The sequence below is a fragment of the Syngnathus floridae genome, chromosome 12, assembly GCF_059516105.1.
Source record: "Syngnathus floridae isolate MCC-2025c chromosome 12, RoL_Sflo_1.0, whole genome shotgun sequence".
Taxonomy (NCBI): Eukaryota; Metazoa; Chordata; class Actinopteri; order Syngnathiformes; family Syngnathidae; genus Syngnathus; species Syngnathus floridae.
In genome coordinates, this window is record NC_142424.1 from 6,190,625 (window position 1) to 6,214,341 (window position 23,717).

Here is a 23,717-nt window from a genome sequence, read left to right on the forward strand (position 1 = left end):
CATAACGTTGCTACACACTCGCTGTTGTTTATTTTTTTTGGTCAAGAACCCGACGCACATGGACAAGCACGAGGAAGTAAGTGCAAGCGTGTATACAGTGTGAACATTTACATACGTACATTTAAATAGCGTATTTGTTTTTCTTTATACACAAAACGTGCATTCCTCCTACTTTTTGCTTTATGTACACGAGCAGAAGAGAAGAGACAGCAAGAACTGAGGACCAATGGTTTTGTACGTATCGTGTCACATAGCCTTTGAGAATATTTAAATAGCGTTTTATTTACATTTAGTCTCACCCAGACGTCACCCCGGGCGACGTCATCATTTAGCTAACGGAAGCGAAGACTCCTGGAAGTTCCTCTCCACTAGTTCCTCGCTAGATCCCGTTCGGTACCGTCACAATAAACTCTGTAGTCTTTAGCCCCACCCACCTTCACTGTATCCAGATGGGGTTGCTGCGATCGGGCCGGCGGGGGTCGACGGTGGCGGCAGCGGAGGCAGAGTTGCCACTGGTGGCGGTGAGGTCGCTGAAAGTGGAGAAGAACTGCTCCATCTCCTTCTGCAGCATGTGATTGCGGCGTTCGGCGTCATCCTTGGCACGCTCGGCGTTGCGAAGCTTGATTTCCGCCATGGTGTACTTCTTACGCTCCTGGTCCAGTTCTTCGTGCAGGCTCACCATCTCCGACTCCAGGTCCAGGTTGCGCTGCTCCAAGCTGGAAATTGAACAGAGGTTGGTGAACATGGGAGAGAGGTAGGATGAAGCCTCAAGTCAGCCTAGATTTACAATTTTATACTCAGCAAGTGGAAATGTGTTCCATTGGCCTACTTTTTGCATTCCAATATTAATAGTTAGCATTAGCTCACCTCTTTATCCTGGCCTCATAGTCGGACTTCTGCTTGAGCATCTCCTGCTTGAGACTGGCCACCAGGCTGTGGAGTGCGCTGTGACCTCCCGATCCTCCTCCTCCTCCGCTGTACTTGCTGCTGGGCTCGCTGCCGTTCCTCACCGCGCCGTCCACTCCCGAGGCCTCCCTGCCGCTATCCCTGCCATCGTCCCCACCCGACTCCCCGCCGCCGCCACCGGCATCCCGATCGGGGCCGTCCATATCCTGGTAATGGCAGCCGTAGTAGTCCTGCTCGGGGCAGGTGGTGGTGGAAGAGCGGCAAGAGGTGGAGTTTTCCGGCAGGGAGATCTCGCAGGAGGACGTGGACCAGGTGGCGCTGTCCACGCTCTGCTTGTCCTCGCAGCTGCTGCTAAGACATGCCACGTGGGCCACGTGGTTGTGTAGCTGGAGGTTCTGATGGTTCAGGTGCACATTGTCGTACGTGGATAAACGGTTCTGGTTACACGTTTGATCCGCGTTGGGGCAGTTGCGTGGGCCTTTGCTTGCCTCCCTTAACGTGACGCAACCGTTTGGTAACCAAAGACCGCCCCGGCCGTTCAGAACCGCCGAGACAGCCTCGGGGCCCGAAACTCCCATGCGAAGAACCCCGTTGGCATTCCCGCCACCCGTAACACCGCCGGTGCCCATTTTTGTGCCCGAGCCTTTCAGCGTCCCGTTGCGCCGCCCTGGTAAGCTCCCGCCGCTCATCAAAGTCTGACACTTGTCCAGAATTGGATCCGAAGAGGGCGGCGAGGAGCTGAAGGATCCATTAGTGACGATGCCGCTCCCTTTACTGAACGCGGGGTTCTTTTTAATGGTGAGCGGCGGGCTTCGGTTGTTGTCGAAGCATCCCGGAATGTTCCGAGGGCTGGCGGAGCGCGGGGAGCCTCGCTCGTCCTCGTGCCGGCAAGGAGAGTCGAGCGCCGCCTCCCAGACGCACTGGTGCATGTTGTTGTTCTCCACGTTCTGGGCCACCACCGCCTGGGCCGTGGGTCGCCTCGGCAACTCCGCGTTGTTGTTGTTGGCGAGCTCCGGCGGGCCGGCGGGACAATCAACGTCCCGAGGGAAGAGCGTGTCGTGCCGGCCGATCAAAACCGCCATGAGCTGCTGGACCAGAACGGTTCCTGCCAATACGAGAACAATCAACTGTTTGCCACGGAAACTTCTGGAGGGTTTTCAAGACGAACCTTCCATGATGGCAACCGGATCCTTGAATTTTGGCCAGAGGATGTTTGGTCCAAACACTGTGGCCAAGTTCTGCACGCTCATTTTATTCACTCCGGAATATGATTGGACTTCATCAAGAAATCTGCCAACATACAATTTGATTCATATAACATTAACATACATTCTGTCAAGGAAAAACAAAACAATTTTTTTTTTCTGTACAATTTTAGGATTTTGTTTCCTTTTAGTAGCACTACATTTCTAATTCTCAGGATATTATGATTTTCTTCTCATAATATTGGGAATTTTTCTTACTAGCAACAAAAATAATGACTCAACTGTTTTCTCATTTTAGGATTTTTTTTCCTCACAATATAACTTTTTCACCCCAAATTGAGAAAAAATTCTTAAATGTTTTCCCCCTTTAATTTTTTTTATTTATCTCATCAAATATACAACAACCAATCACCCAATTTTTCCTCTTTTTTTGCCTACATAATATTATGATTTTTGTTTTTCTAAAAGTATAAAACATACTAGTATTCCAGTAGTCTCATTTTTTTAATATTGTGATTTTTTATCCTGTAATTTTAGGAATTCAGTGCTAACATAGACGATTCTCATCATAGTGGCTACCTGCAGATGTATCTGAGAAGGTTATAGTTGACCGGAGGCAAACCATCTACCAGCTTCCTCAGCTCCTTCATACCCTGCAGATCACAGAAAGCACAAATTCCTCACGTCGGCACATTTGACTGAAAATAACCCCTTCAGAACATCCGTCCCACCGTGTCATCCTCCATGCCGAGTAGCTTGGTGCAGGCCAGGAAGTCGTCGTACTTATGAAACGGGACGACGGGTTCGGGGAGTTCTCGGAGATAGAGCTTGAGCAGCGAAGCTACCGTGTGTACGTCCGTGTTACTGCAAAGACAGAATGAATGATGAGCCGTCATATATCAAGCGGACATGTCGATATGGGGGTTCTTTTTAAAGACTGACCATCTGCTGCTATTGGAGACACTCAGGAAGTCTAACATGTATGCATAGAGTTCACAAAGTATGTTCTATATGTCAAATGACTCGTTCTATTTATGGTTATCACGGCAAGTGTGAAAGTGGTTGCTCAGATAAGGCGAGGTGTTGACTTTTGGTCACATGATAAAAGAAGCCCACCAGTCAAAGAGGGGCTTCTCTCCGCAGTCAAAGGCCTCCTGCAGCTCTTTGACCAGGTTGGCCTGCCCGGGGAGTCTGAAGAGACCCTCCTCGCGAAGCCCCCGCTGCCGAATGAAGTCCGCGCACTGCTCCACCAGCATGGGCGCCATCTTGTTGCCGTAGCGACGCTCGTACCGTACGGTCTCCTCCAGCTTCTGACCAAAGATCCCTGCAACGTAATGTAATGTAAAAATTGTGCCAAACAAATCATGCAGCTGAAAGTTGACCTGATGGGACATGCCAAAAAAAAAAATCGCAGCAACATTTTATAGTCAATACAGAGTAGTGATTCAATAATGGAATCACAGGGAGTCGTATAATTGTGCGAATCCTGTATTGAGAAGGTGAAAATTTCCCAAACTGTCTGAAAATTAGGCAACTGTCATAAATGAATTAATGAAACCGTTTTGAAACCTCTTTAAGTAATTGAAATTTGAACACAAAAGGTGGAACAACACATCTAGATTGACAATATAACAATAATCACAGGCATATATTCTTTATCCTCCTCAAGCAAACCCTATTGGTTCAAATTGTCTAACTTGTTCTATTTGACACAAAATCATCAGAATGTTTTATCATAGCACCTCACACGATGTCTTGTTATTATACTCACCCCTCTTGAAGTTGACGCACTTTATCAACTTAAGCAGGAAGCGTTTGTTGAGGAATTTAGAGAAAGACAACACAGTGGAAGCACTCGATTTTAAGTGCCAGCATTCCACCATTTTACCGACAAAAATGTTTAAAGTTCATGTAAAAAAAAAAATCCCAAGGAATACTTGAAAATATGAATCCTTTCAGATTTGGAAAATTGTTTACAAAGAGTGTCGGTCCAGCCGAGTGATTCGCAAGGAATGTTTTGAGCGGAAAAGAAAAAGGAGGTCATCCATGCAGACGTTCTAGTCATGAGTCTCGAAAAATTTCCCACAAATCACATGTGCGTGCGTGAAGATGAACCCGGCACAAATGAATGATTCATAATTATTTACAATGTCAATGTCTTGACCTGCAGGAGTTCAGTCTGGGGTTGTTGCAATGTTGTTAAATTTGGATGCAACAGATAGGACCGATTTACAAAGTGCCAATGTGAACTAACTCTGTTGTCGACCAAAACAGTAGGCCCTACCAAGGCAAATAAACAGTCTCTCAGATAAAGTGCAGAGTTGTAAACAAGTTCCCTGCCCAGCCTTACCGATCTGAAGTATGTGAACCGAGTAAACTTTCAAATGAGGCCACTCTACAATGTGTTATTTGTCTGCCTCTCGTCATTCCTTTTATTCTGAATTTAGGTAAAAATCAAAGCCGTCCCCCATCTGAAGTTGAGTAAAGGCCGCTATTACAGCACGACATATAGCTTAAAATTTACATTACGAGGCACCGCTGTGTTTTAATTTGAAGGCGAGTTCCGCAAACACCACCAAGCAAAAGCCTTATGTTCAAAGTTAACATGCGAACGTTCCCAAAGGACAAGTCGACCGCTAATTACCATGCAGTAAATCTGGAAGGATCCACAAGGAGAGGCCACGGCAGCACATCCCAGAAAGTCTAAATTCAGACCACAAGCTGGCCCGGGATTCAACACGACGTGACGGCCAAGCCCCGTTATCGCCCGCTCCCGATCGCACCGCCAGTTGGGCCTCAATCTGCTGTTGCAGCACAATGTCAAAGGCCCCAAACGTGTGTGTGTGTGTGTGGATACAGAGAGGGGGGTTGGCAGAGAAAGGCCGCATTTCGAGTGGCATCTTTGACAAATGGCTCGTCCCTTTCAAGAGCAGTCAACTGCGATAGACGTCAAAGCTCAAACTGAGGGGCCAACGCCGCCTCGTATTCACGGAGGTCCGCCTACGCACGCGGCACGTGTGCCCCATAACAAGCACCCCGTGGACACACCAAAGTTAAAACCCCCAACATTAGTCATGCTTGCACGCATCCATCCAATGCAGGGAAACCTACTGGACAGTGGATTTCAAAAGTCTACACACCCTTGTTCAAATGCCATGTGCTATGATTAATTTTTTCAATTTTGGTTTTATTTTCTCATTAGCTGCATACTGACCTCCACCAAAAGGCGCCCATATGACCCTGCGGATGGTCTTCACCCAATCCTCCATGTCATTCTGGGTGCTGGCCATAAGGAGGTAGGTCTCATGGTTGGTTGTCATCCGCTCTCTGTCTCCCCCTGTTGTCAAAAACAGTAGATCGTGATTAGAACAGGCAGCAAAAAGAATCCCATTGTAAAAACAATATAACTTTTAATGGTACCATTGGAAAGCAGCAACTGCCTATGCCAGCTGTGCATGCTAATGTGAAGCTAAACCAGCTGCACTGAGAAGTCTTTAACAACCCCCCGCCAAAAAAAAACAAAAAAAAAAACAGGTGGGATACAACAAAGCGTTCCGCTAAGCTCGGAATGGCTCACAAATACCTTTGTGGTTGTTATACGTAAACCAGTCAGTTACAGTAGATGCACCTTGAGGAGTCAGGATGATGCTCGCTAGCTTTTATGTTGGTAATTATGAAGTTTTAGGTACTATGTGTAGCAAAACAATGTTACCTGCTTGAAAAAAAAAATCCTAACTGCACTTTTTTTCAAAATAAAAGTAATCCATTACTTTGAAAAGCAAAATGCATCCTACCTGACCTGCAGATGTTCATATGTTCCAAGTCTAATCTGTTTTTATCATCCAAAACAAACTCTAAGATTTTGATTGGGATAAAAAAATTTTGCTTTTTGCTGAATTGTGAACAAGTCTGCAGTCTAACAATGTAGGATGAATTAATTTTAGTAAATGGACTTTCTTACTCTTTGACATGACAAAATTTGTCAAAATTGAACACAAATAAAACACCAATTTTGGCGAATGTTGACACATTTGAAGACAAAGTGACTAAAAAGTATCTGCGATCCCATAAACAGAAAAAGATTATTTCAGAATCTAACACTAATATAGTCATGAGCATTCCCACAGCACTACAGCATTGGCAATCATACAAAAATGGAGAATAAGTTATGGCATCCCAAAAAAAAAGGAGACTGATAAATGATGCTAGCCCAAAACATTTGGCTGAACTCAGCCTGTGAATGTTTGCCAAGAAACAAAACAATAATAACATCCCCAAAAAAAACAATGAGGAGAACGTCACTATTAGAATAGCGATTTTCTGAACCAACAATGCTTAAAAAATTTATCACAGCACCTGTCAATACAAACAACCAAAGCATCCAAGATTATAAAGTGCTTTAATTTAAACTCTTTTGATTTCAGCTAATCTGTTTGGGAATGAAAAAATAAATACATCAATCCAATGTGACATAATATGACACAACTAAAATTACCTGATGGTGAAGACAGTAACTGAGGCAATCCATACAAAGGCAAACTATGAACGCTTGGATGCTGTACCTCTGTCATGGATCATCCGGTGAGACTTAGCAAAACAAAAAAAAAAAAAGTATTTTTGGAGAATTCTTAACTTGAGGACGGCGGCTCCGAACTGGGGAATGAGCACAGCTGAGAGGGTGCGAAAGAGAAAGGCAAGGAGGCGAGGTTTGCAGAGGGGGTTGGTGAGCGTGCACAAACACACACACATGCACATACACACACACACACACACACGCCTCTCTTTAGCACAATGGGAAGATCTCAGCCGCGACCCCATAAGCAAACAGAGAAGGCCCATTCACACCATAATGCTTCTCCAAACAAACGCTTCAACATGATGATGTCATCTATTCGCTTTCCCATGTTTCATTCAATGACCCGCCAATCTGTTTCATAAAAAACTTTTCAACTTGAGGATGCTTGCTTATTATTGCTTCTGGGTGTCCCCACTCAACCGTCGTGGTACATTTCTTCTCATCGAATACAAGACTCCACTTTTACTCCTCCTCCCCCAGGTGGGTGGTATCAATGTTCGACAATGTCGCTATCGAGGCAACATTACCCAAGTCCCTAAAGACGCTGCCTGCCGGAGAACACAGACCCCCATAGAGCTACAATGGCTATCCATTACCATCTGATGCTCAATGAGTAACAACTAAGGGGGTCTGCTTGACTGACTCCGTCTAAAGGGCGAAGATGCAATCATGGCGGCCAAAAAAAAAAAAAAGAATAATTATCTTTTCTGGAAAACATGAGCTTGAAATCTACCACAGTGGTTTTCCTACTTTTGCAGCTGCTGGGACAGTCCAGGTGGGAGGGGGTGAGGGGGGTCATCACGTTCAAGGGTGGTCAGCCTCCGTTCTGTTTTCACGCCGGGCAAAAAACAGACTGTGTGTGTGTGTGTTCTGCCAAGGCTGCTGTAAATACACTATTATATAAGCGCCACTTCAGCAATAGGAACTGTCTGGTCGGAAGCTTGCGAGGGAATCAAATGACCAGACACTTAAAAGCTTTGGTTGATATTATTTTGTCTTTTTAAAAAGCCTTCTCTTTGTGTTACAAAAATGTCAAGCCGTGAGAAGAGTCATGGAGCACTCAGTAATACTTGCTAATATCACCTTTCAGCACTGATAACAGCCCGAGGCCAGATGCACACCTGCATACCAAAATTGGTAGTCTGAGCCTTTTTTTTTTGGGAATTCCTTTGAACCCCCTTTTTTTTTTTAAAGGTCCCACAACCTCCTGATTTATTGTGACAAATTATCGCATGAGTTCCCCCCCGTGGGAAAGTAAAAGATTAGCAGTAAAAAAAGGAGGAAGTGTGTATTATCAATTTCACAGTTTTGTTGAGTAATGACTTTAGTCTGGCGATGTGACGGGAGCGGTAAGTCAGGATTTTCATCTGCTGGATTGATTTTAGGTACTGAAGGGCCTGTCAAGAAGGGACATTATTGTGATGGAAAGAGAGATAAATCTGACGTTTGTTACTCAGCAGGCTCCATAACTTCGTTTTGCCACATAGCGACTGACATGTGGATTAGAGCAGAGCAGGTGGATTCTTGCCGCATCATTTTTTACACGTGAGAATCAAACTTTGGCTAGAGGGCCACGTCTGTGCCGCCGCCGGCGTGGCTCCACATCCTTGTTTTGTTGTCTTTGACAAAGCCGAGCAAAGCGGCGCCGGTTGGATCAGAGGAGAAAAAAAATGGGTCACCGTCGGGTGATGAATGCAGACATTCAGTGGCGCTTTTTGGCACGGACGACATTTTTTTTTATGTCACATGGGGGGGGGGGGGTGTATACTTTTGTAGCCTTTATGTCCTGTCTGTATCTCCCAAGTCCAGAATTTAAGAAATACAATTTTCAATTATATCCGAATGTTTTAGTGTAAACTCTTATCTATCTGATCATGATGTGTAGCAAAGTGACACATGAGCCAGCTGGATGTTTTTTTTTTTTAAAACTAAGGTTGGATTTTTAGCCTTAGGGCAGATCTTCTTAAAGCTGCACACTTGGACTACAAACACGCTCGAGTGGCATTTAAGCCACATGTGCGGTTTAGGAGCTTATAATTTCAAACTGTTGTGATGAGCAGCTCCTCTTGATGTTATTTTAAGACAGAACACACAGAACTGACTGACAGACTTCACAAGAGTAGAGAAAACGCACACCTCCATTCAACAAAGGAGAGCCTCAGGGCACTTTACTTAGCCCCTTGATGTTCATGCTGCGCACACAATAGTGTGGTTTCTTGATTGGTTTGGAACACATGCTGTCAACCAAGATATGGAAATTTGGAGTCGTTGCTTTTCATGGTTATCTTGCACAAAGCAAAAAAAAAAAAGCCAGCTGGACGCACTTGCTGTTCTAAATTCAATGCATCAGAACTGGCGGATTGCACGGAAGAGGAAATTCCATTGACAATAGAAATATTTCCACAGTACATGTTTTGCAGATGTACGCTGCAGGAATATCGGACGCTCTCGTGCTGCAACGAATATGAAATTCAACAATTTCCGAACATGACACACGAGTAGGAGGCAAAGTCTACAATCATTTGTCAGTAAAGTAACCTCATATATGACTTGGACTCTTTCCGCTCATCAGTCTGTCACTTTAAATAGTCCAAAGTCTAATTATATGAGCTATAAAACAGTCCCGGCCGAGTGTTAACCTGTCTGCAGACATCACTCATAGACAAACCTGGATTGGAGTTAAGGTCCATGGGCCGCAGGAGTAGCCCAGCCCCGTCGCTGCTGTGGTTGCCCCCCGGCCCACCGGCCCCAAGTCTTCATCGGTTCCTATCCCTGGCCACAAATAGATCCGCCGTCTTCTTTCTCTACCACAACACTCGTGCTTCTTTCCCCCTTCCTTTCTTTGCAACTTGACGTCTTCATACAGCTCCTGCTTTGCGCACAAGCCCGACGGGTGGTGGAAGAAACTGCATTGCAGCGCTCGGCCGACGCGAGGTCAGGCCCGGGGTAGTCTGCCTTCTCCTCAGGAAGTCGTTTCTTCCCAGAAACTTTTTTTTTTTCCCCTGGAGAGCAGCGGTTGCTCGTCTCTGAGGGAAGTTAAGAGGGGTGGGGAGGCTGGAAGCCGGTGCAGGCGAGGGGAGGGCGGGAACGAGGGCTGCGGGGAGGGAGTCGCCTCGTAAATCAAGCAGCCCTCCCCAAAGTGGAGACCTGTAAAACTGGCAGACCAGGAGCAGAAGCTTGGCCAAATGACTCATCCACAGAGCTCTATAAATACAGACATGCGGGCTTTCCGTGCTTGCTCCTGCTGCTACTGGTAGGCCAAGACGGGGTAAGAAACTGGGTTTCTTGCTCTCGCAGGAAGGTTCTTGCTGACCCACTTAGCCCTTTTTAATCTCCTCAATGGTCCCTTTTATCGCTTTTAATTTTGGTCTTCCGGGACAATTTCATTTATATAGTAGAGCACAGACCTCCTCGAAGAATGGGAGCTGCATGACAACATAATAAACAAAATATTGCTACTCACAACCAAACACTGACTAAACATGAATACATCGTAATAACTTGTTGGCAGTCCGACATAAAACGGAAACAGGGAGACGTCTAAATATTTATGCAACGGGACCAGTTTATGTACTGTCGGTGTAAACATTCAAGTGTTGGACAAACATCCCGAAAATGTGACCTGGCCAACCTGATACGTACTCAGAGATATGCGGTGACAGTGAGTCTGACTGTCAAATGGTGAACCCTTCAATTTGGATGTTATGTAAGCCAGCTGGACTTCCCGTCGAGCGTTTCTTCCCAGGGAAGCCACATTCTCACACGACACACAGGAAGACGATGGATGCACTCGGAACACGGATGGGCGGAAATAAATATTTTTTTTCCCTCGACCGTATTGTGTGTGGACCTGATGCAATTTTTGTTATATTGAAAGCAGAAATCATAAAACAAAAACAAAAAAAATAGAGTCAATTTTAAAATAAAAAAAATTAAAAAAATAAGAAACAATAAATAAAAAATACAAACTAAAAAATAAATACAATAAAAAATAAAAATAATGTGCTTTTGTAAATGCACAAAATGTGATAGCGTATAATTCTATATGATGCTAGGTGAGGTTAGCTTGAAGCCACGCGTCCGCCTTCTTAATTAGTAGCGGCTGGAGCGACAAAACCGTTGCCGCCAGATATGGCTGAGTCTTTCCTGGCCTGTAAATTTCACACATGCACCACACACTTCACATGCAGGAAGACATCATAACCAAAAAATCACTTTCACAACTCAGCCTCACAGATTTACGACACACTGCAGGAATGCTAATTAAATCAGTTCATCACGCCGTAGCAGCTCACTAACTCGCATACTGCTTGTGTACTGCATGCATGTATGACATCATTAAAGTCACTTGGAATGCTGGCAAGGCATGCAATTATTAATTATCGCTGTGGTGAAACCGAATTTCAATGGTTTTAACTACTTTTATTGTTTTATGTGTATCTGTATCTACTTTGTCGGTTACATCATTATCAATTATTATTATTATTATTATTATTATTATTATTATTATTATTATTATTATTATGAGCCATTTTAAATTTGTTCTTAAATGTAAGGTGCGTGTAGGTAAAATAAAACTTGAAATATATTCGTAAAAGGCAAAAGAAATACAATAATATAATTATAAAAATAATACAAATAAAATATCTATCATCTAAAAAAGAGCAAGACCAATAACAAAATAAGCATGAAAATAAAAACCCTTCTTATATTTATAAAATGTACCATATTTAAAATATAGATAATTAATACTAATAAAAAATGGTACATAGTATTGTCATAATGAAATTTTATTATTATTTGTACAGAAATAACTGTTTGTTAATTTTATACTTTTATAATGATTGGATGTAAAATGCAAAATGTCATTGCAATTAAAGTCCCATTTTTGCTTACCTAAGCTTCCAATCATGTTGACAGAATTCAGTGGGGGTGTGTAAGGCATTTAGAGTGACTTATTTATTCATCCACACGTGGTGTGACACTGAAACGTCAGTGGCAGAGTAATTGATATGCTTGATTGATTACTTTAGTGGCGCTTCAATCTATAATCTGAACCACACACATTTTATTACAAAGGGAGGATGCTTACGTAATTAAAATGTAAACATCAACCCTTATAGGTATAGTTGTGAAAATGCAAAATGTCCTCAGATTTAAAAACAACGTAGTCGTTACTGTTTGATATTGTGTATTTTATATATAAGCGTATTTTGTACACTTGTGTAATTTATGCTTTTATTTGCTTTGCCTAAAAGCTTACAGAGTACCCGAGATGTCCACAAGAGGGCACCCTCGTCTTTACTTACCCCTCTACTCTATCATATCACTCCTGCACAAGCAAAGCTCTTAGAAAACGAGGCTTACATACTTTAACTGACTTATAAATTGGAACGAAAACTCAGGAGAGACTTGTAACTTTCCAACCTCTCCCCGTAAACAGATTTTATTGCTCGCCTACGCACAGCAACGTGACCCACAAAGTCCTCTTTTGCATCGAGGAATGGGAAAGGAATGAAGAGGGTTTGTGACCCGGTGAACTCAGACCACAGCCAAAACCTTTGGACTTTGGTCATCAAGCCGCAGGGACAACGCGGCGAGGAATGCTTCCTGTGCTACTGACTCACATATTTTTGGAGACCTTAATAAATGAGGATTGGTTCTTTGGGATAATTTAATTTGGAATGTCTGTAATACTTGAGTCACAAGAGGGCCTTCCCACCCATCAAGTGTGAAAAAAAACAACCAAGTCCATCCATCCATCCATCCATCCATCCATCCATCCATCCATCCATCCATCCATCCATCCATCCATCCATCCATCCATCCATCCATCCATCCATCCATCCATTATGAGGGGGGGTGTCACAATATGCCGCAATAAGAAGACTGCCTGCTCACAAATACCTGACATTCCTGAATGGATGAACCAGATAAGACTACAAGCCTGATCCCCATCAGTGAGATGTTCCAATGCACCATTAAGATACTATGTGGAAAGTCAAGCCTCTTTTATACTGCAAAGATCTACCATTAAAGTAACTTTGCCTTTTACGCAGAACAAAAAGCAGCATATCTATTCAGCATCTTACGATCCGATGTAACTTGAAAAAGTGTAGTATGCATACTGTGCATATCTCATGTCTTCCTTCTTTAGCGCAACATCTGGCTAGCTTGTTTCAACACGACTAGAATGTCACGGTTGCATCGGTGCCCCGCAGACAGTTATTGGCGGGATCAAGGCTGAAATGGGATTGTAGTCTAAATATTTGCTTCCCTGTAACCACGTTCTCCTGCCTTGAACTGCGCACATGAAACACAGATGCGGGGAGAAGATGAGGGAAGATGAGGGGGGGGGGGGGGGGGGGGGGCAAGGAAAGAAGCGAGCGCAGGTGAATTTGGAGAACTTTGACAAAACTTTGCTAAAAGAGTCAAAAATAAAAAATGCAGCGATTCCAGCCTCGGGCGACATCAAACTGCGAGACAACAGACATCTCTGTACGACTTTCTCCCTTTTCCTCGGAAAGTCATCAACATATCCCCCAGCCTCCCTCCCGCCCTCATCACTTCCCGTTCTGTGCTTTGCACGGCAGCAAAGCAATGGAATAAATGTGTTGTGCTTTTTCCTTTCATTCCTGCTTCTCTGAGACTTCTTTATTCAGTTCCTCATAACAAGACGCGTTTCCCAAATGGGGATGGCGTAAACAGTCGCGGTAATTTGCTGAGGGACGACGACCTGAATGTGGGGAGGCAACGGAAAACAAGCCTTCAATCATCATATATTAAAAAAAAATGACGAAGACAACACATGGCAGCTAATGATGCTTTTTTATGTCGAAACCAGTTACTGCTCTTTTTAATCATCAGACATTGCTTCTGGCTTAAGGGTCGAGCAGGTTCCATGTCATAATAGCTAGCTGGCTAGAAATGACAAAAATAACCCGCAGATGCTAATGTTAGCCCAACCTGGACACTACCAGCATTATGGTCAGCAGTCTCCTCTCAAATAAACTGAATTGTAGTAAGTAAAAGTAAATACGAGAATTCACGTTCTCCTCTATTGTATGTTGGCACGTCTCCTTCACACCATTCCAACCAAAACTGACTGTTCCAAGCCAAAGCAAGTAGAGCTGAGTCAAGGTGGTACGGTGCAATGGAAATATTTTTGATGAATGTTGAAGCTATAACAGGCTCAGATATGAAGTTGAAAGACGAAGCCCATAAAATGGCCACGTCGTTAGGAATCCTTGCCAAAAAAAACTGCATGTGTGCAAAATCCATTGTCAAAGAGATTACGTCAATTTCAATATATGAGACTGGTCAATGACAAATAGGGAATTAATCAATAATATAGATTTAAGAAAATAAATTGACCAAATTTGGTCAAAGGAGGCTTCACCAGGGATATTTATTCCAAAACAGGATAGAAAGAATACGCTTTCTGGAAAGAAGGAAGTGAGACTGAAGCCTTTTTTTTGTTAACTACAATATAAACTCAGTTGCCCTCACACTTGTTGAAAAAAACAACATGTTTCTGACTGGAGTATTGGGCCACACTCAGCCTATTTCCGAAATGACGCTGGGTGTGTCCTCGTGAAGTTTCACTTCTCTGACCAATGAAGCATAAACACCCTAAAAACGCACCCCCAATTATCTCTTTTTTTTAAAAGCTTCAAAGTACGAGAAGACAATATACACTTAACATATACAATATTTTCTCATGGAGCTAAATATGGCCACCATAATATTACTTTAGAAATTCTTGTCAAAGTGTTACTGCGTGTAAGTGCGAGGGATGTAACTGCTAGCATAAAAAGCTAGCATAGCTCTAGCTGTCGTGTGATTCCTATGTATTAATAAAACACCAGCACAGGATCGAGGGAACAAAGTTGACCTGGTATTTTTGCATTTCATACACCAAAATGGGAGACAAAGTCAACCTGGCCATTTTTGTTTTACTTTTGAGGTAGCATTAGAACCCTAACAGAGGTTAGCCGCAAGTTGTTTGGAGGGAAATTCCGCAATACTGAGACAGGGATGTGAAGTTTAACACTTGACATTTACTTCTCCCACCGTTTTGCGTTGAACGCATCGGGATAATTATATATATTCCGTGTTCCCCATTATGGCATCACTTAGAAACAAAACGAGCCTTGGCTTTCATTCGTGAGTCAACTCCATTAACATCACTTTTTCATAAATTCAATAAAATGACTTGGAATGATTTTTTTCCTACCTGGAATGACCTCAAAGAGATATTTTCCCGCTTCATCACCGTTGCTTGGATGCTCTATGACTTTGTTGCCAGGTAGGAAAATGGCTCCCTGTGGAAGAAGAACAAAACGGAACATTTCAATCCCACGCTGTGAGTGTTTTCAGCCCAAACAATCAAAATCCAAGTTTTGACCTACTTTACAGTCATTTGGACTGAAGTGTGAGTTTTAAAAGACCCCGGGGTGCCAAATCGATAGAGGTCATTAGCAAGGTTCATGATAATGAAGACAAGCTGTGGGTCAGTGACAACATTAACAAGATCAGTGGGGGGTCCTGGTTCTGGACACTTTAATGGGCCGTAACTGTGACAACAGGGATGTAGTGGAAACCCAACCTGAGGCCCCAGACGAGGTGATTTCAGAGCAAAAAGGTTGTAAAAAGTAGGACAGAACTTGGATGTTTCTATAAAAATGAGTTGATGTTTTTTGTATTGGACTTTTATCATGGTGGCAGGAAACAAGATGCTTTTGAGGGGTGTGGCTTTTGGTTGCTCCATACTTTTCAACCACAACGCCCACTGACATCTCCCGTGGTGGCCTTTTGTTTGCAGTGCTCAAGCCGGACCGCAAAGACCAACAATTTTTTTAAACGTCTGTATATTGTTGCTATGTTGGAGGAGTCGTTTAGAAAGGGGAATGCTGTAATGACAATGTCCCCAAAATACAAACACGAGGAGGCGAAACTTTGCTAGGGATGTTCTGTTTTCATAACGTGTGGACAGTTGAGGGCAGAACTTTGCCAAAGCCGAGTGATGGGAATGTATAAATTATCGCATTACATTTCCTGAAATATTCTGAAGAAATTGTGAACATGTTTGCAGAAAAAACAGATTTACAGAAAATAGAACAAAAAATGTCAAGTCAGGCATTTTGGAATAGCTACATATTGACTTGCAGCAAGGCTATTGTTATACACACTTCAGGAGATGTTCCTCCTAGAGATATATGATCTTCAGGATGCAAGCTAATCAATCCTGCCAAGGTTTTTTTTTTTTTTTTTAATTCAGGTCATAAACAGGAACAGAGTTGTTGAATTGCAAGTCATTGGTCATTAGCCACTGGCTAGTTGATCACCACCACTAAGCCCTTTTTTTTTTGTATCTCCTAATTACTGGCGTCCAGCTTCAGTGGTCTTACAGAGTCAGGAAGTCAAACCCAGTGGGAGCTCTTGAGATGTCAGTGAGTTCTTGTTTTTCCCGAAATCCCTCTTTTCAAGAGTCACTGGCAAAGTAGTAGTCAAAAATATTGTGGTAGAAAAATTACAACTGAACTCAAAACACAGTTAAGATTTAGTCGTGGCCCAATAACTTCACTGTGGACTGTAAAAAACCTTGCAGTGGCTTTGCCCTTCCCAAAAACCACGTCTTTGATCTTCTTAACGAGAACTCATTGGACGCTTGAGTGCAGCATGTCTCTCAGTGTCTTTGTTTGACCTTGTTAAAAGTATAAGAGGAGAAAAAAAAAGTCATTAAGTCCAAAGTGCTCTTTTGAGTTTATGCTTTTATGGATGTACTTCCATGAAAGATCAATGTAGGACATCTCAAGTCACTTGTGCACATTCCTTCAAATTCCCACAGCTCCTACCTGAAGTCATAAATGTGATTTAGAAAACAGAACACGAAGGAAGCTGCTGGCCTTTTCCGTCCATCGGTTTTAGGACGTGCAGACCCACTGACAGTTTGTAATTGGGCTACGTGCAAAGAATAATGCGGAAATAGGATGGAGTGCTTTTAGTCGGCGCATTTCTGTCGATGATGCATCAGGTGGCAAGCGGCCATGTAATACACGCCGCGGTTGTGCTAATGGGAGCCACGTTCGCTGATGACGATAGCGCCGAAGGTCAAATTGCATTTAGCAAGGGCGAAATGTCAAGGTCAGATTAAAACTCGTCATTGCATGAGACCTCGTTGTGTTATCGTTTCCATCAAAATACATAATCACTTGAAGCGCATTTCTGAACAATACTGTAATTCACTGGCACAGATTTACGACAACGAGATTTATATGCAATGATCACGACGGCTAATGAATGCCACTATTGTTTATAGTTGGCGTACGGTGAAATCCGAGTGCGAGTGACGCGCGACTCAGTTGACGAGTGAGGGCAGGCAGATAGCATGTCGACGCTAAGCCCACACGTGCCGTTACCCTACGCATGCTAGTGACCTCGCGCTACCATCGGGCTGCCATTCTTGGGATTCCACACGTTGCTCGGAGAGGTTTGGCTGCCCAAGCGCGCGGGACACAACACGACCTCTTGAGGCGACAATGGCTTTTCGCCAGTTGTTATTGTCGAATACCTAAATGCCGCCAGTGATTCCCTAAGACCCGTCGGTACATAGTCTGCTCGTCATTGTTTAAATAAAGGTCATGACTTCAAACAAAAACACAACATTATGTCAAAGCTGCATCTATCAAGAGAAGAATTCCAAATCCATTAGCCAAGAACTGACTAGCATAACCTAATGAGTGGAAACCATTGCTAGCTAGCTAAATTTGACTAAGCATCCTGCTTAACAGTAACGATAAGCCATTAACTTTGTATTTTGTGCTAACATGAACGGGTTAAACCTTTAGACGTTAGCTAGCTAGCTTTTGTTCACTGAGCAATGAGCGTGGTTTGCAAAGTATTAAATCTTGCTTTGAAAGTTCTGGAAAAATCTGCTTCAGGAAAAGAATAAGAGTCTTGTTTAACTAAACACGTGGAAAGAATTAGAATTGAAGTCTACATTTTGCTTTGTCATGAGAACCAAAAATGTGTCCGTCTGGGTCTTTGTTCAGTCCAGTCTTTGCATGCTCGCGGCTAGCAGCTGCTTGGTTACAGTCACTAAAGAGGTTGCCTTGTTGTTTGCATGAGTCACTGAAATCTCGGCACACATACTATGCACTGACTGTCAAACAATCGTCTGGAAAAACAAGCCCTAGCACAAAATGTTCTCATATTTGTCATATATTTGAAAGCAGCTCAACTTTATTGAAAAATTCTTTGGGCAACAAAAACGATGTAATTCACAAATTAATCGATTAATCGACAAATAATCGATTATCAGATGAATCGACAACTCCCCTCCACGTTATTTGTCAAAAAGCGTGATTTTTGAGTTGCGATACTTACCAGAGATTTGCTCTCTTCTTCGTCCTTGTAATAGAGGAGTTGGTCCCCTCGCAGAACAAACCAACGGCTATGCCACGTCTTGACGAAACCACCTTGCTTCCTGAGCCAGCCGCATCTGATGACACCCTGGTGGGCCTCCACGCCGGTTTTCAAGCCGCCGTGCTGGGGATTGCCATGGGACTGCTCGTCCATCACGGCGACTCAAACCTGTTAAGAGACCAAAACAAAGATCTATCGTCATTTCAAGTTGAAGGAAACTTCCGAATCTCCCACGTTCATTTTAAACCCATTAACACATGGTCTGCAATGCTGAGTGACTCCTGCTTGAAATCTGCTGACCTCAGCATTAAAACCTCCGTGACTCTGGCTGAGCTGGGCTTGGTGTGAGGCCAAACAAGCAACAGGTCCAGATGACGACCAGATGCGGCAACCCAGCGGTGCTTACAAATTGCAAATGTGCCAAACGGAGCAAATAAAAAGATAAATAAAATAATAATTAAAGTGTGGTTAAGTGTTGCTTTGGTGATTTCCAAATCCAAGTGTGTAATAAAGTTGAAATATTAGCAAAACATGTTTATGTTTCTACACGTCTGGAAACAAACATTTTTTCTTTGTCCTTTGGAATATGAACAAAAAAATTCTTCATTCTGGGAATAATTATGCGAGGGAAGATCCATGGACTTCCTCTTGGCTGAGACTTTGTCGATTGTTGCTGGAACTGCTCAAGGTTTTATGAAAAGGCTGCAAAATTGAAAGTGTGGAATCTTGTGTGACCACAGGAAGCGGCCGTGGGGAGAGAAAGTTGTATACAAAAAGGCCTTTTCTCGGCTGTGGCGTTGAAGGTGCAATTTGAAAAGGGCTAATTTGGACTCATTTTAGCCTGGTCCAGGGTGCCCTTCCGTCGCGTCCTGTTTCGTGAGAGAAGACGACTGTGAGTCAGTTTGTGTGTGGCAGAAAGGCAAGAGTCTGGTCTATACTCGGTTGTGGTGAGTCAAATGCAATGAGCCCTTTTGACGTTCCAAAATGGCGCCGTGTGAAGAAGAAGAGGCCCACACAAGCTGTCCAAAACAAGATAACGTCGGTTTGTATGAAGGAAGTTTGCGGAATGATAAACGGATGCACTTTTGCCAAAAAAACGTATATTCATCCAGAATTTTTTTTTTTGCATTCTAATTTTGTAAAATATAACTTTTACCTCATAAAATGTAATAAAATAAAATATTTTTCCTCATTATATTCCTCTCCTCTATTTAAGACTTTATTCACATTAAATTGTATAATATAAAACTTAAGAATTATTTAATACTATAAAATATAAATATAAAATATAAATACCATATAATATTAAAATAATTATATCTTATTTTCATTTTTTAATGGGCTGTATATGACTTAATCATAAATACAATTAAAACATCTAAAAAAAATATGGTAATTAAGTCATATATTTTGAACTCAACATTATAATCCAAATTTGGCTCCAGGTTTGGATTAATTTTAATCCAACAGCAAAATTTTACAGGAAACATATATACGTCATATTGCTTGTCAGTGCTGCAAATATATCTCCTCCCCCTTTTGAGCCTTGCACGGTGGGGCCCCCGTGACCCACATGTGTTAAAGACAAATATAACCCCGGTTACCAAAGCTGCAAAGCTTGGACAACAGTTTGCTCCTTCTGGCGTGGAGCGAAGGCCATGCTTCTCAGCGGATGTGAAAGAGGAACTGACTTCATGTGGAAGTGTCGCAGAAATAACACCAGGACAGATTTTTCACCTTGGTCAGCACATAAAGTACAATTAGACTCTTGCTTGATTTAACGTCCAAAGGGAGAACCAATTATGGATTTATCGTGTTGGTCCGAGATCAGTCACGACTACCCACGCTGTGACGTCACTGCATGATTGCAAGCAGCACACGCAATGTGAAGACTCATAACGCCTTGAAAGGGATAAACGTTGATGGATCACATGTGGTTCCCCTTCGTCGTCTACAATGTAGCCTTTGGCGATGATGCAAGCATTACTCTCTTTTCCTTTTTGAATCAAATTGGTAGTGCTTCAAACCAGGAAGTAGCTTGAAAAACTACCAAATGATCTGGGAACAGCAGAGTACGGCAGCTGACACGGGCAACCTGATCCTGCAGCTTTCCAGCAGCACAGCTTGTGAAGTGACTTCTGCAAACATATTCCGGGCACTGGGGGGGTTCATCACGTCCCATGTGCCTTTCTTTTTCTGTGAAGATGCCAGGTGGAAGGGGGACTATTGGAGCCTTGCAACAAACCATGTAAATAAAAGCTATGTGATGGGAATTTCATCCACTGGTGCATTGAATGGAAAGCCAGAAGATGTCGTGTGACACAATGGGATTGTCTAAAAACGTGCATTGTCGAGACATGAGAGGGCAATTAGTTTTTTTTATGCTTGCTAAAAGTTATTTTAATGAATGGAAAAACAAATAAAAAATATTGTCCAACAAGATGCCTTTTCTAGACTAAATTTATTTTAAATGAAAATTATAAATACATATTTTTTTTAAAAACATGCATTCTTGCGTTTTTTTGTGCTTGCTAAGTTATTTTAACTAATGAAAAAACAAATAAAAAATATTGTCCAACAAGATGCCTCTTCTCGACAACAGTTATTTTAAATGGAATTTTGAAATATATTAAAAAAACCATGCATTCTTATATTTATATACAATATTTTATCATTAAATCAAATTTAATATATTGAATACAAACTAATTGAGTTTATTTGGCACAAATCAGTATGCCCTGCAGATTTATTCTCCTGCAAATTCTTTCCAAGCAACAAGTGGATATAAGACATATAGTTTGATTAAAAAAAATAATTTGTGCAGGTACAAGAAAAATTTAAAACCTTACAGCAGTTCCACATGAGATGACTCTCGATGTGAGGCAGTGCAGTCTGCAAACTGCAGCCACAGTAGACCCTCACTGAAAACGTCTCTGCAAGGTAGCTTAATGAAGTCTCGACCTTTTTTTATTCTCACACATCAAAAGGGGGAGACACACAACCACCAAGCACCCGTCAACAAAAAACAGAGCATATCACTCACCTTCAGATAATCAACCAGGTGTTGCTCTCCGAGATAAATCCAGTGTGGAATGACAGCCCGTGTCAACAACAAGACGAGGAGGAGGAGGAGGAGGAAGAAATGGGAGATGACGTTCAATCTTACTGTGTCGCTGCCCCGACTCACTCACTGTGTGGAGAAATGTGGCCACAAGTTCAACTCTCACAATGTGTGCATGCTGAAACAGTCTCTCGCTCCAAGAGGAGGAGCCCACACACACATGCACACACACTTGCTGCAGCCCGACATGTAGAAGTCATCATGACGTCAGCATACATCGGCAAAATCTATTTTTATAGGTATCATATAATGTACATGCGCAGCTTTTGCGTGATTTACGGTAGTTTTATTTTTCACCTGCGTGGCTTTTGTCATAACTACGGTAGTGAATATTGTATGTTGTAGCAGCTAAGCAAACATTTATGAGGTCATTCCGTAGACACTTAGGTGTCAACTCAGCTGAATACACAGCAACGGGAGGAGAGCGCATTTTGTTTACTCGCGAGCTGTCGCCATACAGCCCGCACGCAAAGCAGCCATATTGACAATCAATTAAAATGACAGCTGATCTTTGAGGTCATTTGTCCACCATCATCTCTCGGTGCAATTCTTCTGTCTTTGAGTAACAAACTGTAAACAAAATGGAGATGCTTTTAGTGACTCCCATGAGGATCGCATAAGAGTGAGTGGGGGGGATTTGTGTTGGGGGTCCTCACGGAGAAAATACATGAGATTACACGGGATGAATATTCACAGATGGCGGCTATGGGAATTTAGAGGGTCTCTGTGGTTCTTCTGTTCTCATGGCCCTTCAAGTGGAAGGGTTAGGACCCCGGTGACTTCTGTGGGGGTCATCCTGAGTGGACAGGATTCCAATGCAACAGATTTGTTATTCCCTCATAGTTAAAAAACATAAGAAGTATCTACCTTTCCATTAGTAAAGTATATTAAGAGTGTATAAAGCCGAAATCAATCAGCAAATTCCATTTAAATATTAAAATTAAACAAGTTTTCGTCAGGTGTAGTTTACTTGGGATTGCAGTCTCTTGGTGCAACATTGCCCTCTTGTGGTAATTTCTGACATTACATCTTAATGTTCACGTTCAAAAGCATGTTCTCGCGAGGATTCTACTATATCTCGCTGTCTTGCTATTTGATATTAATTTTGAATCATTACATCAATGCATTTAAAGATACACATTCAGACTAATCCAAATTTCCCATATTACAATTTGATAGGTTTTAATTAACATCCAAAATAATAAAGTTGCATGGGCACAGTGCTCCACCATGTCCAGCAGATAGCAGTGTTGTATTTTTCATGTAATGCACAATATTAATAAGCTTGTGAAATGAATATCTAACAGGGCACTTGGAACTGAGGCCTACAAATTCTGCTCACCAGCAAGCGACCACTCAAAATCTTGCCTCAGTTTAATGTGTATATTTTTTCATTTAATTCCACTATTTGACCTCATGCTATCTTTGATTTATTGGATTAGTTTTAACTATTATTATTCCTGCCTCCTCTGATTTTATACATTAATACTTTATGAAAGTTTTTCCAATTTTGTCTTCCCTAATATTTAGTTTAATTTCATTTTAACCTGTTTTATTGTGTCTTTTCTAATTTTAACATATTTTTTATTTCATTGATTTTTTTTCATATAATGTCATCCTTGCTATCATATGTAACTCATTTTGTTCTTTTCATTTTGTCTAATCTCATATGGTCTTGACTAGTCTTTACTTTTATACCACTTTTATTTATTTCTTATTGTTTTTACTTTCATTTCATCTCGACCTGGTCAATCAAATTTGATTCTCTATCTTTATTTTTGATTGTTAAATATTTTTTAAATATATTTCTAACATTGTCTCATATATGTTGCCCTTTATATATTATTTTATCTTATTTTACTTTCATTTCCCAGACAATTCAAAGACCTTTAGGCCAAAGGGTTCATTAATGAGAACAAATGAATGTTCTCATAATATTGTTTGCTTCTGGTATAAACAGCCCGTGGAGGCGGGGCGGACTGGAAATAGCAGGACATGTATTAGCAGTAAATCAGTGTTATTTACACCTTTTGTTTCAGCGTGGGCGGCAGTGTGACGTGCTCGGGGAGTCACATAAAGGGTATTTCTCACCAACGCTTTCCTGTTATTTTCCTTCCTTGTTAGGCTCCTTTTGTTTGTTTGGATGCGAGGCCTCGGAACGTCGCCTCTCAGGGGAATGGAGAGGAACGTTCGGAACGCTCCGACACTGATTGCTCCCATGTACCTGCAAGCACATTTGACACCTTTCTATGGAATTGTTCAAGGTATTTCCATTAAGGTCAACAGCAAATTTGTAACGCTGATTTCAAATTTCCATGGAGAACCTTTAGGCTTTTGTGAAACTGTATTTTCTTTTTTGTGTTAAGTTTGACCTACATATCAAAGCTTATGCAATATGTGGTGCAATAAGTATCAGTTTGATGGGTAGTGAACAAAAACCAAAACAATACGTTTGTCTTAATGAAAGTATGTTAGCTTTATG

General features: G+C 42.1%; 1 protein-coding gene across 2 annotated transcripts; it reads right to left on the bottom strand.

The window, feature by feature from the left end:
• Positions 1-7: 7 nt before the first annotated feature.
• arhgap24 (Rho GTPase activating protein 24) lies at positions 8-21,413 on the bottom strand. 2 transcript variants are annotated; one of them, XM_088392518.1, is made up of 10 exons: positions 21,158-21,413; positions 18,076-18,282; positions 14,924-15,011; positions 5,326-5,448; positions 3,228-3,435; positions 2,843-2,975; positions 2,691-2,764; positions 2,075-2,196; positions 868-2,011; positions 8-716 (listed from the first exon to the last, which is right to left on the bottom strand). In XM_088392518.1, the coding sequence occupies exons 2-10, from the start codon at positions 18,265-18,267 to the stop codon at positions 437-439; spliced, it is 2,364 nt and encodes a 787-aa protein (XP_088248644.1). In that variant the 5' UTR covers positions 18,268-18,282; positions 21,158-21,413; the 3' UTR covers positions 8-436. The 2 variants fall into 2 exon arrangements, with proteins under 2 accessions (XP_088248644.1, XP_088248645.1); XM_088392519.1 differs by lacking the exon at positions 21,158-21,413 and adding an exon at positions 9,356-10,112 and having other exon boundaries at positions 18,076-18,118.
• Positions 21,414-23,717: the final 2,304 nt, after the last annotated feature.